Source organism: Octopus bimaculoides, chromosome 9 (assembly GCF_001194135.2).
Source record: "Octopus bimaculoides isolate UCB-OBI-ISO-001 chromosome 9, ASM119413v2, whole genome shotgun sequence".
NCBI classification, from domain to species: Eukaryota; Metazoa; Mollusca; class Cephalopoda; order Octopoda; family Octopodidae; genus Octopus; species Octopus bimaculoides.
This window is the reverse complement of record NC_068989.1, coordinates 19,264,278-19,279,257: the sequence shown is the minus strand read 5'-3', so window position 1 is coordinate 19,279,257 and position 14,980 is coordinate 19,264,278. Positions and strand designations below refer to the sequence as shown.

General features: G+C 38.3%; 1 protein-coding gene across 1 annotated transcript in view; it reads right to left on the bottom strand.

Moving 5' to 3' along the window:
• LOC106876196 (tRNA dimethylallyltransferase) overlaps positions 1-8,932 on the bottom strand; it is a 170,886-nt gene extending 161,954 nt beyond the window's left edge. Inside the window, exons 1-2 of the mRNA XM_052970466.1 lie at positions 8,784-8,932; positions 3,440-3,932 (exon numbers count right to left, since the gene is read on the bottom strand). Coding sequence (XP_052826426.1) covers positions 3,440-3,729 — 290 coding nt within the window. The 5' untranslated portion in view covers positions 3,730-3,932; positions 8,784-8,932. The remainder of the gene's footprint in view (positions 1-3,439; positions 3,933-8,783) is intronic.
• Between the last annotated feature and the right edge of the window lie 6,048 nt (positions 8,933-14,980).

Sequence of the window (14,980 nt, the reverse complement as noted above, 5' to 3'; positions counted from 1 at the left end):
TATACGACGGGCTTCTTTCAGTTTCCGTCTACCAAATCCACTCACAAGGCATTGGTCGGTCCGAGGCTATAGTAGAAGACACTTGCCCAAGGTGCCACACAGTGGGACTGAACCCCGAACCATGTGGTTTGTAAGCAAGCTACTTACCACACAGCCACTCCTACGCCTGCATACACAAATTTGCATGTATGCTTATATTCTATCCTTGTCACTGCTTGAGCAAAGTAGTGTTCATTCCTTGTTAACAAAAGGTCATATCTGACCTGTGGTATAAAGAAATCTAATAACTTGAAGAACAGATAAAAAGATGTCTACAAGAAGCATCTCGGCTCATAAGCTCCTTCCTTAGCTAATTCTTCATTCAAACTCATACAAGTATGGAAAGGTGGATGTTAAATGAAAGGCAGTGTTATCTTATTTTCACTTGCCGTGCTGGCATGAATTGGGTTGTCATGATTTGGGTCATCTCCCATTAGGAACCAATGCTCCCATAGACTTTTGGCTTGGGTTTTATGGCTTGATGCCCTTCCTACTACCAACCACTTCACAAAGTGTAGTGGGTGCATTTTCTCATCACATCAACTTAGAAGGGTTGAGTAGACCCCAGTAAGACATGACTAAAGGGACCTTACAACCTTACACTTTTTCTCCCCAGCCACTGTACTGTATGAACAGTAAGGTGGTGGGTAAGTGTAAATACAGAAAGAGTAGTTGATAATATATTGATAACTTAGTGTGTAGACCAAAGTGAGAAAGAAGAGGGAGTGATAAAATTATAGTCAGAAATGAGTATCTGAGAGGTGGAGATAGAGATGTAAGTTTGGGTGTAGAGAGTAGTCAATAATTTAGGGTGCATACATTTACTCTGGTGATCTAGGAGAAGAATGAGAGGAGGAGGGAGGGGAGATGAGAGGGAGTGAGGGGAAAGAGAGGGAGTAATCATATCAGAAGAACCAGAATGGGTGAAGGCGATGAGCTGGCAGAAACGTTAGCACGCCGGGCAAAATGCTTAGCGATATTTTGTCTGTTGCTACTACGTTCTGAGTTCAAATTCCGCCGAGGTCAACTTTGCCTTTCATCCCTTCGGGGTCAATTAAATAAGTACCAGTTACGCACTGAGGTCGATATAATTGACTTAATCCGTTTGTCTGTCCTTGTTTGTCACCTCTGTGTGTAGCCCCTTGTGGGTAATAAAGAAATAAGAACCAGAATGGGTGAAAAGAAGGAGGAGTAAGAATATGATGGGAAGATGGTAGGAATATGTGGGAGTGGTATTGGAGGTGAGTGATTTGCAATAACAGAGGTGCTAAAGGTAAGGATGGAGGTGGGGATGAAAAGAGCAACAGTATGATGGAAAAAGGTAAGGCTATTAGGAATAAAGTGAGGGTGGGATGATTGGCAATGACAGGGGTAGATAAAGGTAGAGGTGGATGGTGAGATAAAGTTGAGAGTAAGTGATGGGTAACAACAGAAGTAGCCTGGAGGAGAGAGAGAGAGAGAGAGAGAGAGAGAGAGAGAGAGAGAGAGAGAGAGAGAGAGAGAGAGTGATGACTGGCAGCATAGTAGGATGAAGTTAGAATGTATTGAGTAGGGGCTTGATGGTGGTCCTATACATAGATGTAGTGAAGGAGGAAGGAAGGTTGGATTCTGATGAAGATGGTGCAATCAGGTGTTGGCAAGATGAGAAATAAGGGTCTATGAGTGATAAGGAGATGGGTGAAAGGAGAAAAGGAGTAAGCAATTGGTGATTGGGAAGCAGGGTTGAAGATGTAAGGTGAGGGTGCAATAGATGTAGGTTTGGTAGGGTACATAATATTGTAGCCTCTTAACCCTTGTATTCGGGTACGTGTTGCCATGAGTGGTCATGGCTTCTGTAGCACTGCATATTGCCAATGAGTATGATCCTTTACCTTCTCCTTTGTGAGACATCCTCAGGTCAGCCTTCAGTATTTCATGCCAAGTCTTCCTCGGTCTCCTTTTTCCACAGGTTCACTTTGATTGCTCAACAACCTTATGTGTTGTCGTCGTTCTCCTCCTCCTCCTCCTCCTCATCATCATCATCGTCATCATCATCCAGTTGTGCTTATTGCACAGATCACCAGTCTGTTAACTCTGCTATTGCATGTGGTAGGTCTTCTCAGGTGCACTCAGTCTTCACACAGTTGCTTTATGTAGGTTTAATGTAGTCTACCAACATTTGCATACCCTTGTTTGCATGTTTAATGCAGTGATCATCTTCCATGTATATCACATTCTCACACCAGTGCAGCTTTCTCTCTTATACAGAACACCTGATTCCCATCATACCCCAGGTGTGTGTGTGTGTGTGTGTGTGTGCATGCGCATGTGAGTCTGTTCATGTGCATGCATGTGTATGCATGTGTATCACTGTCTCATTGCCTTGATGTTATGTGACAGAATGTCACTAGCAAGCAAGTGGTGTCCTTCACTCTCAAATTTCTGTGAAAACAATATCTAGACATAGGGAATATTACTTAAGTTGGAAACAGGTGAGCATTGGTGAAAGGAAGCACATCCAACCATAGAAAGTCCACCGCATCAAAATTCTGTCCGACCCATGTGAGCATGGAAAAGTGGACATTAAAATAATGATGATCATCATCATGACATTCGTGTGTATTAACATTTCACATCCATGCGCACATATCTGCCTCATTTCTTTCTTGCCTTTGGTAGTCTTCTGCATTCAAGGCCCATATACACGGTGTGTGTGTGTGTGTGTGTATTTGTTTGAGTTCATATTTGTTGTGGTCTTTGACAATCAGTATTCTTTTGTTTATGTCCTGGTAAGCTGTGGCTGTTGGCACTCCGTCGCTTACGACATCGAGGGTTCCAGTCGATCCGATCAATGGAACAGCCTGATCGTGAAATTAACATGCAAGTGGCTGAGCACTCCACAGACACGTGTACCCTTAATGTAGGTCTCGGGGATATTCAGCGTGACACAGTGTGACAAGGCTGACCCTTTGAATTACAGGCACAACAGAAACAAGAAGTAAGAGTGAGAGAAAGTTGTGGTGGAAGAGTACAGCAGGGTTCGCCACCATCCCCTGCCGGAGCCTCGTGGAGCTTTAGGTGTTTTCGCTCAATAAACACTCACAACGCCCGGTCTGGGAATCGAAACCGCGATCCTATGACTGCGCGTCCGCTGCCCTAACCACTGGGCCATTGCGCCTCCACTCTGGTAAGCTAGAAACCAATAAATAAGTACCAAACTTAAAAATAACTATCAGGGTCAATTCGATTGACTAAACTCACCAAGACAGTGCCCCAACATGGTCACAGTCCAATGACTGAAACCAGTAAAGAGATTAAAAGAATATAAGAATATAAATGTCAAAAGATGAAAAAAGAAAATTCGCATTTGAATTAAAAAAAAAGAGCAATGAAATATCAACATTTAATTCGAGCAACCAACCTGATTAATTTTCGTCGATCATTTGGATGGATTTTCTGGGCACTGGTTGGATCCAATTCTTTTAGTTTAGCATGAAGTTGAACAGTGTCTACTTCATAGCCCCACTGTCTAATATCACAGAGTGGAAAACTGGTAATATCACACTCTGAAATATTAGTTGTTTCCCTGGTACAATATTCCTTATGACTGTCACTCACTGTATCATTCACATCAATGTTATCGGTGCAGCTGCCCTTTAACTCTGTCCTATCACTGTGGCTACTTTCTGAGTCACTGCTATCTCCATCCATGTTCTTTCCCTCTGTTTTAACCAACTGAGTGGTGCTGTCTATCTCAGATTTATGAGTGGCAGTGATATCATCTCTGCTAGATTCATTGCCATGTTCTGCGTTGAGTCTGCGACGTTTTGGAATTGGAGAACATTCAGTTGGAATATATTTAGGGTTGCCAGAATCAGTAGAAATGTGTGCAAGTAACTCCTTATCTTTATTATCTAAAAGAAAAATATAAAATGACATTTTAATAACAATTCCTTAACTAATAATAATAATAATAATAATAATAATAATAATAATAATAACACTATGTACAAATCGAAATATATGGTACCCTAGGCGTAACACCTACATGAACTTCTAACTTGCTGTATCTTGAGGTCTCTGGGTGAGACTTGGATCCAACTTGTACAAATGCAAAGCAAAAGTCAAACATAGAATAATAATAATAATAATAATAATAATAATAATAATAATAATAATAATAATATTTTAAAAAAGGATTGACGTAACTCTTCACGAAGGTAAATAGTCAAGACGAAGAGCGCGATTCGATTGTATAGATGTTTTATTCGTTGAACAATATTTCGACAGTACGTCTGTCTTTCTCAAATTCAAAACAAAATAATAATAATAATAATAATAATAATAATAATAATAATCCTTTCTACTATAGACACTTTGGAGGAATGGAGCTCCACTCAGTATTTTTCAAAAAAGACAAAAATGATGAAGATAAAGAAAACTTGCTATGATAAAAAAATTAAAAGGTGGAAGATGGGGTAAGGCCCTAAATGGATTAACAGGATGATAGATTAGTAAGACTGTTCACCCAAAAGTAGAATATGCAATGATTCAGATGAGACTATAGCTCATGTTGTATTGGAATGTTGACAGCCTAGAATGAATACAAAAAAATGAAAAGCGCAGAAAAGAGATTTAGTCATTTTCTTGGAAAAGCACTTGAAAACAATGAAGTGAGGTTGTTGTGGAACTTTCATAAGAGTAAACAAAAGAACAATAAAACACAATAGACTGGATATTGTAGTCAGTGACAAGAAGAAACTATGTATTATAATCAATGTGGCATGTTTATTTGATAGCAGAGTAAATAGAAAATAGAAATAAAAAGAAAAGGTAGAGTATCACAATGACTTAAAGTAGGTAATCCTCAAGTACTGGAACACAGAAGTTAATAAAGTCATGGTACAATGGGCTGTTACTGGGGTCTTGGAAATAGTGACAAAAAACTTTGAGAGTAAACTTTATTTTAATGTGGGAGTAGGTGCCATGCTGAAAATGTCCTAGGCGTAGGAGTGGCTGTGTGGTAAGTAGCTTGCTTACCAACCACATGGTTCTGGGTTCAGTCCCACTGCGTGGCACCTTGGGCAAGTGTCTTCTACTATAGCCTCAGGCCAACCAAAGCCTTGTGAGTGGATTTGGTAGACGGAAACTGAAAGAAGCCCATCGTATATATGTGTGTGTGTGTGTGTGTGTGTGTGTGTGTGCGTGTGTGTGTGTGTGTGTGTGTGTGTGTATGTGTGTGTATATGTTTGTGTGTCTATGTTTGTCCTCACAACATCGCTTGACAACAAATGCTGGTGTGCTTACGTCCCCGTAACTTAGCGCTTTGGCAAAAGAGACCGATAGAGTAAGTATTAGGCTTACAAAGAATAACTCCTGGGGGCGATTTGCTTGACTAAAGGCAGTGCTCCAGCATGGCCACAGTCAAATGACTGGAACAAGTAATATAATTAGGTATGATAAAAAAATATTCAGACAAATGCATAACAAAAACACCAGGACTTACAAATATATATAACATACAGAAAATTGCACTACTGGGCACTGCACACATCCTACGCAAAACACTTTCAATACAGTAACCATAAGAGCATCACAGCAAACCACAGTACATACGCAAGGCACACAGAGCTGCGCTCGGTAGTGAAGTGAAAGCACGCTATAAAAATAAAACTACTGAACAATAATAATAATAATAGTTCCAAATTTTTCCACATGGGCAGCAATTTTGGGGGAGAGGATGAGTTGATTACATCAACCCCAGTGTTCAACTGGTACTTATTTTATCGACCCTGAAAGGATGAAAGGCAAAGTTTACCTCAGCGGAATTTGAACTCAGAATGTAATCACAGGCAAAATACTGCTAAGCATTTTGCCTGCTCACCGCCTTAATAATAAAAATAATCATAATAATACTTTCTACTATAAGCACAAGGGCAGCCATTACAACGACCCCAGTGTTTCACTGGTACTTAGTTTATTGACCCCAAAAGGATGAAAGGCAAAGTCGACCTTGGCAGAATTTAACTCAACGTAAAGATGGATGAAATGTCACTAAGCATTTCATCCAGGGTGCAAACGATTCTACCAGCTCACACTACCTTAATAATAATACTCTTTACTCTCTTTTACTCTTTTACTTGTTTCAGTCATTTGACTGCGGCCATGCTGGAGCACTGCCTTTAGTCGAGCAAATCAACCCCAGGACTTATTCTTTGGATGCCTAGTACTTATTCTATCGTTCTCTTTTGCCGAACCGCTAAGGTACGGGGACCTAAACACACCACCATTGGTTGTCAAGCGATGTTGGGGGGACACAGACACACGGACATATACACACACATACACATATATATATATATACATATATACGACGGGCTTCTTTCAGTTTCCGTCTACCAAATCCACTCACAAGGCTTCGGTCGGCCTGAGGCTATAGTAGAAGACACTTGCCCAAGGTGCCACGCAGTAGGAATGAACCCGGAACCATGTGGTTGGTAAGCAAGCTACTTTAATAATAATAATAATAATAATAATAATAATAATAGGTAATATAATAAAGTCAATCAAAGATGGAAAGACAAGTGGAGAAGATGAAATACCAGCAGAAGCATTTAAAAAACATTAGACAATCACAACTTAGGAGACTTATATAATGAGAACGGACACATAGCCAGTGAGATGAAAGAATATGTTTTTGTTTCATTGGCAAAGAAGCCAGGAGCTCAAGATTACACAAAGTTAGAACAATAAGGTTAATGAGTCACCCAAAAAAGAATTATATCAGGAATGAATTAAGAAATATGCTAATTATATAGTGAATTTAGACCAGGAATGGAAACAAATAAGTTACAGTTTGCAGTACCTGCTGATCTTCATGCTGTAGGACACTGACAAATCTACTTTCTGCTTCTCACTTTGCTATGTAAACCAGTTGCCTAGTTTTTCTTCCTGCTATATGATATCATTCTCTGATACCTACTTTCCCAGTCTTTCCAGGTCTATCTTTTAGCTTTTATAGCTCTATCTACCTCACAATTCCATCACTACATCAGGATGGGATTTTGTTCCATCCACAGATTTGGTCTGTTGCCCTCAGTAAGTTGTTCCATAAGAACTTTCAGTTGTCCTCTACGCTATACATCTCTATCTCTCCTTCTCCTTCATGTCAATGCCTCAATTTGAACATCTCTAAATCTCTTACTACTCAAAGGATACTTAAGTTCCCATATCTGTCTTTTCAAGACTGCTGTCTATCTCTGAGTTCTTCTATCTCTACATCTGAAGTCATTGACTACTAACCTATGTTGAATTGTACATTCTCCACCAGAGAAGTTCTTCATATTCACAAAATCTAATTATCCCTCTTTCTGGTGATAATGTAGTCAATCCAGCTTATGTGCCCAACAGACTGATACGTGATCAGGTGGATGGTTGGTTTCCTGAAGTTAGTGTTGCAGATCATTCATCAAGTCATTTGCATCACAAAACTCCAGCAGTATTGATCCATTCTATGTGATAAAGAAACTAGAAACACCTTTATGCTTCTGAAAGAAACAAATCAGGTGTATTACTAGGGCAATGAGATGGCAGCAATGGTAGAATGCCTTGTAGTGTTAACTTACATTCTTTATATTCTGATTTCAAGTCTTGCCAATCTTTATCTGTTACTTGACAAAACCTCTATCCTACAAAAGTTTTATAGCTTTCTGCCATAAGCTAGAACTTGTGTGTATTGTTAACATACATCTACGTAAGATCTATGTTGTGGGAGATCTATATAGTTAGCTTCCCAAAACTAGTACTATGCCTAATTAGGCTGTAAACTGTCTCCTAAGCCAAAACAAGCCCTTGAGTATCTCTGCTTTCACAGACATAATGTGGATAAGAGATAAATTTATCTATGGAGGAGATATAAGTCTATTATAGTACAAGTAACATTACCAGATGAACTAAAGTAATATAGGACAAAACATTCAGTCCAGGAACCTTAGAAAGTGCTTCCAGCAGATTTGACCATGGGATTGCACTAGCAAAGTTCTCCTCTGAAGCACAAGTCTTTGCAAGGTGGTTTGTGTGGAAGACTAGCAGTCATCCATGCATATCAATCTTCCCTCTCTGTGCCACCAATGTTATCCAAGGGAAAGGCAAAAGCTACTACAGCTTAGCACCAATGACATCACAACTCATTCCTACAGTTGAGAGAACTGGAGCAATGTGAAACAAGGTGCTTTGCACAAGAACACAACACACAGCCCAGTCCAGGAATTGAACTAATAACCTCAAAATTGTAAACCCAATATTCTAACCACTATGCACCTTCAGATATATCATTAGCCTTATCAACATCATTATATTAATGCCCACTTTTCTATGCTTGCGTGAGTTGCAAAAGGTTTATAAAAGCAGATTTTCTACTGCCAGATGCCCTTAACAATCATGTTGTGTTCACATTCCCTGTTAAGTAAGTACCTGTTAGATCTGCATTTTTGAAGACAAAACAAAAAAGTAAGAACTAGAGACAGGAAAAGCATCTAGCTGTGAAAATGGACATAAAATTCACAAATTTATCAGTATTTAATCCAATTCTTGACCCTTTAGCATTCAGATTACACTGTCAAATGTAAGGCTCATTTATACAATGACATTGCAGGGCACATGCAAGAGGCTGGAGCTGGCCCGTTTAAATGCTACAGGGTTAAATAATCAACGTTTTCATTTTGTGTAACTTGTCAAAAGAATCCATTATTTCGGTGAAGACTTACCAACAGTTTCTGCCTCACATTTTGAAGAAAATGGAACCCTTTCAGATGTGACATTTCTGGCTGAATCCTTTCCAGTAGATTCTGGATCTTCCTGAATAAGAAGTATACAATCACATAAGTATAAATGAACAGCAATTGTAAATGATATGGTTAGGCATAATTAGCACCAAAAAGATCAACAGTAAAATTAACATGTTTTTCTGGTACCATATGATGAATTTACCTTGTTGAAATGAAATGGTTTGGTTAGCATAACAGAATGACAGAAATAATTTATAGAATCTAACTTGAAAAGAAGGAAGAAGCAAGATGTAAGTGTAGCTGTGTGGTAATAAGTTTGCTTTCCAACCACATGGTTCCAGGTTCAGTCCCACTGCATGGCACCTTGGGCAAGTGTCTTCTACTATAGCCTTGAACCGACCAAAGCCTTGTGAGTGGATTTGATAGATGTAAAGTGAAGGAAGCTTGTGTGTGTGTGTGTGTGTGTGTGCGTGTATGTGTGTGTATGTGTGTGTGTGTGCACATGTTTGTGTGCGTGTGTGTGTGCATATGTGTGTATGTATGTGTATATGTCTTTGTGTCTGTGTTTGTACCCCACCACCACTTGACAATCAGCATTAGTGTGTTTATGTCCCCATCACTTAGTGGTTTGACAAAAGAGACCAATTCAACAAGTACCAGGCCTGAAAAAATAACTACTGGGGTCGATTTATTTGACTAAAATTCTTCAAGGCATGGCCACATGTCATTCAACTAAAACTCTCCAGCATGGCCACAGTCAAGTAAAAGAATGAAAGAATAAAAAGAGCAACAGTAGAATTAGCATGCTTTTCTGGTACCATGTGATGAATTATCTTGTTGAAATGAAAAGGTTTGGTCAGTATAACAGAATAACAGAAATAATTTATAGAATTTAATCTGAAAAGTGGGAAGAATCAAGAATTCTGTGGTGTAATTGGTAATGCAATCATTTAGCAAGCAACAGATACAACCATGTGGCCTCAGGTTCAGTCCCACCGCATGGCACCTTGGACAAGTGTCTTTACTATATCTCCAGGCTAACCAAAGATGTGTAAGCTGTGAGTAGATTCAGTAGAGTGAAATTGAAGTGTGTGTGTGTGTGTGTGTGTGTGTCTCTCTCTCTCTCTCTCTCTCTCTCTCTCTCCTTCCTTGCCTAAGCAGAATGTGATGGTTGTAAATGGGGATATTCATTTCCAGTTTCCATGAAAAACATGTCTAGCTATGGAGAAATATTACTTTGCTTGGAAACAGATGAGATTTGGTGACAGGATAAGCATCCAGCTGTAGAAAAGCTGTCTCGATAAATTCCATCTGATCCATGCAAACATGGAAAAGTAAACATTAAATGATGATGAATATTATTATTATTATTATTATTATTGTCATTGTCATTGTCATTATTATTATTATCATCATCATCATCATCATTAAAGTTGGAGTGCTGGCAGAATCATTAGCACACTGGGCAAAATGCTTAGTGGCATTTCATCTGTCTTTATGCTCTGAGTTCAAATTCCACCAAAGTCAACTTTGTCTTTCCCCCTTTTGAGGTCAATAAAGTAAGTACCAGTCAAGTACTGGGGTTGACGTGATCGATTGTCCCACTCCCCACAAAAATCAAGACCTTGTGCCTATAGTAGAAAGAATTAATCGTCCAACCCATGCTAGCATGGAAAGCGGACGTTAAACGATGATGATGATGATGATGATTATTATTATTATTATTATAATACAAGACAAAAATTCTTATCCAATCTTTTTCTTCTTTTTTCTTTTGCTATCATTGAAAATTATACTGTCTAGACATTCTCTTTCCATATGACTGATCTAAAAATAATACACTAACTCTGTGTTCTTTTCTTCTCCTTCCTCTTTGCTTCTCTAAGATATGAAATGGAAAAATAAATTATAAAAGAATTATCCAACTCCTCCATTTATGAGCATTACGAACATTTCTAAGATTGCAACAAGCAAAACTGTAACTTTTCTCAGTTACTCTCCAAAAAACTTTTTACTATTTATAAATTACAATTAATTTTTAACTATATCAGAGATCAAATTTCTTTCTTACCCAACACAGAAATACATAACTGTCAAGACTGCCAAAGCTTTTGGCAGCAGCAGCGACAACAGCAGCAATAATAATAACAATAATAATAATAATAATAATAATAATAATAATAATAATAATAATAATAACAACAACAACAACGTTCATTTATTTAATTGCTGCAGACAGCAAAAAGAGAAAGGTATGATTAAAAAATAATAGAATACAAAAAGAGTAAGCAAGCATTAAAGTTAGTTGCATTCTGTGCGCGCGCACGTGTGTATGCGTACACACAGGCATGTACAACACACATATATACACACACACATGCAGACACATACACACTGACATAAAAATACATTTTAAAATGGACAGGTTCTTTCTTGGGTAACTTGAGTCGAAATTAGTCAGTAATTTAATAAACTTTCAAGGAGAAAGAGGGCTAGGCAGTCTACTAAGTTGGAAATTTGCTAAGTTAACTTAAATCTAAGAAGTATCAAGTATGTAGTAAAGAGATTTTTTACTATTGTTTGACATACTAAGCTCCCCCCCCCCCAAAAAAAACATGGTGAAATCATTATCATCGTCATTGTTTTAACATCTGTTCTTTTATAAAAGTGTGGGTTGCATATGTTTGCAACACAACATTATCTGGTGTGTGGGATTTAGTAATCTAAGATATAAATCTTGACAAAATTAATTTTTTGCTTTTAATCCTTCCAGAGTCAATAAACTAAAGTACCAGTCATACACTGGGGTTGATATATTCAACCGTATTTACCTCCCCTTGCCCCAAATTTGAGGTCTTGTATCTTATCTTAGAAATAATTATTCTCACCCTGCTTCTTCTAAGATCTCTCTCGATTTTCTTTTCCCCACTTCAGATAACCTCCACTGCCAACACAACATTTCTTCAGTTAGCACATATGTTTGCTCTTCTTACATTGATTGGCTATCAAATTATATGCCCAGTTATTTTTTGCCCTCACACCTATAATGAACTCATTAACCTTTCTAAGGAATGGACATTGTACATCTTGGATTCTGTTATAACCAATAATGTTCCCAATTTGTTTTTTATTTCTTTCATTCGTTAGATTATAGCCATGTTTGAGCATTCCCTTGAAGGGTTTTAACAAAACCAATTTACCTTAGTACTTATGCTGTTTTTTTTTTCTTTAAGTCTGGTATTTATTCTATTGGTCATTTATGTTCTTGTTGTTGTTTGTTCCTTCTTGAGCTATGCCTGGCTCATAAGGGCTAGTTTCCTGGTTTCATTGGCATATAGGTTCCTCCACCTGGACAAGACGCTGGTCTGTCACAGGTGAGCTGCTCAAGGCAAGAGGAAAGAGTGAGAGAAAGTTGTGGTGAAAGAGTCAGCAGAAGTTTGCCATTACCTTCTGCCAGAGCTGCATGGAGCTTAGGTGTTTTGCTCATAAACACACGCATCACTCGGTCTGAGGTTCAAACCCACGAGCCCTCAACTGTGAGTCTGCTGCTCTAATCACTAGGCCATGTGCCTTCGCATTGGTCTTTTATCTGAACTAATTAGTTTTGGGAACATAAACAAACCAACACTAGATGTCAAGTGGGTGTCATTTTAATTCTTCTAATTATTTCAAAGACACACATACAATCACAGTGACATGAGCTCATTTGCAAGACAAACTCTTAAGTTCAGTTTTTTTTAAAAATATATATCCTCTACATGTACTGAGCACTCCTTTCTCATCTGTTCAACATTAAGCAATGTATGCTTTCTGATTTGGTTGCATTAGGTAAGGCCCATTCTACACTTCAGTTGGGTTCATTTGTGGTGCATATAATTGTTAGTACTTAAGAAGTATTATTTGGTTTATTGTTTTAGTGCAGTATTAGTGACGCATATATAAGTCCTGCCACCCACCTTGGGGTGTGTCTTTCAGATTAGCAAATAGAATGATGTCATGCTAGATAAACTAAGAGTTTTAATAATGAGACAGAAAGCAAAGGAATTCTGGAAGGTGAATTAACATCTTTTGGAACTTCACTAGAAGCTAGTTGATGTCAACCTGTGTGAGAGACTTCCCCGATTCTATGATGCAATTTTCCTGTTTTTACCCGTTTGTCATATTTCTTTTGAAATATAGTTTTTATTTCAATTAGTTTTGAAAATAATAAAGAATTTATTAAAATAACCTTAGTGGAGGCGCAATGGCCCAGTGGTTAGGGCAGCGGTCTCGCAGTCATAAGATCATGGTTTTGATTCCCAGCCCAGGCATTTTGAGTGTTTATTGAGCGAAAACACCTAAAAGCTCCACTAGGCTCCGGCAGGGGATGGTGGCGAACCCTGCTGTACTCTTTCACCACAACTTTCTCTCACTCTTACTTCCTGTTTCTGTTGTGCCTGTGATTCAATGGGTCAGCCTTGTCACACTGTGTCACGCTGAATATCCCCAAGAACTATGTTAAGGGTACACGTGTCTGTGGAGTGCTCAACCACTTGCACATTAATTTCACGAGCAGGCTGTTCCGTTGATCGGATCAACTGGAACCCTCGACGTCGTAAGCGACGGAGTGCCAACAACAATTAAAATAACCGTGTTTAGAAGATCACAAATTATGATAGAATTCTAATGGAAAGCTTTAGTTTAGCTCATTTTAAAACAGTCAGTTTGTATCACTGGACCAGGGACTGTTTCAACCAGATTGGTATCAAATGGCTCAAAGTAATCTGAATCACTTGCATCAAAACTTCAAGATAATTTATGTTCTAAACACCAGATTAATAATAACAAAGCCATTTTACTAAACCCTTCATCATTTGCAAAATTAATTGAAACAAAAGCAATGCATTTTAACAGAAATATGGTAACAAAAGCAACACTTGACCTTTGTATGCTTGTGTGCTTCAGACAAGACATTGTCTACAGCTTTTAGAAAAGAGTACGTGGGTAAAATTGGTGGAATTAATAAGAAAGATTGTGGGCATGGTTGTGTGGTAAGAAGTTTGCTTACCAACCACATGGTTCTGGATTCAGTCCCACTGATTGGCACCTTGGGAAAGTGTTTTCTACTGTAGCCTCTGGTTAATCAAAGTCTTGTGAGTGGATTTGGTAGACAGAAACTGAAAGAAGCCGATTGTATGTGTGTGTGTGTGTGTTTTTCAGTCTGTGTTTATCTCCTATCACCAACTGACAACCAGTGTTGTGTTCACAACCCTGTAACTTAGTGGTTTGGCAAAAGTGACCGATAGAATAAGTACCAGATTTTTTAAAAATAAGTACTGGGGGTAATTCATTTGACTAAAAATTCTTCAAGTTTGTACCCCAGTACAGCAGCAGTTAAATGACTGAAACAAGTAAAAGAAAAAAAAGTTTAGTTGTGAAGTTAGATTATATCAGTTTGCTTACTGAACTTCCTTAGATGCCTCCCAGAAGTTTACAGAATAGATTTTGTGACATATGGTAAGATACTCTAAGACTGATACAGATTTGTACAAGATTTGGTTGGTGACACTTAAGAATCAGATGTGACTGAATTGATATGTTACTGGTTTACATTTTACAATACTAATACTGTATAAGAAGTGAAAACAATGTATAATATTCAAGCATCTAGTCATTCTACCTCAAAATAGGTACATGAGAGATATAAGTTAGTTCCAAACTGCAACTAAAGTATATTTTGCTAAATCATATCATCATAATCATTATCACTTAGCATCTGTATTTCATCCTGGTGAGGACTGGAAGGTTTGACAGGATTGGACAGGACAGAGAACTGTGCCAAGCTCTAATGTCAGTTTTGGCATGGTTTCTATGGTTTGATGCTTTTCCTAATGCCAACCACTTTACAGAGTGTACTGGGTGCTTTTTCATGTCAGCAGCAATAGTGTGATCACCAAGCAGCTTGCAAGACAAGGACCCTTGATTGAGAGGGTGGTGACTTATGCCAGGTGTTGAGAGGCAAGAGCATGGACAGTAGGACAGAAACAGGTCAAATCCATAAATTGAGCATAATCTGAAGGATATTGAGGTTTTTTAGGCTGACTTGGAGAAAAAATGATTTCTACAGGAAGTGAGAGTCACTTTGGAGAGGTATGGATCCTGCCACAGAAACAAAAATCTTTGGTAGTACCTCATTA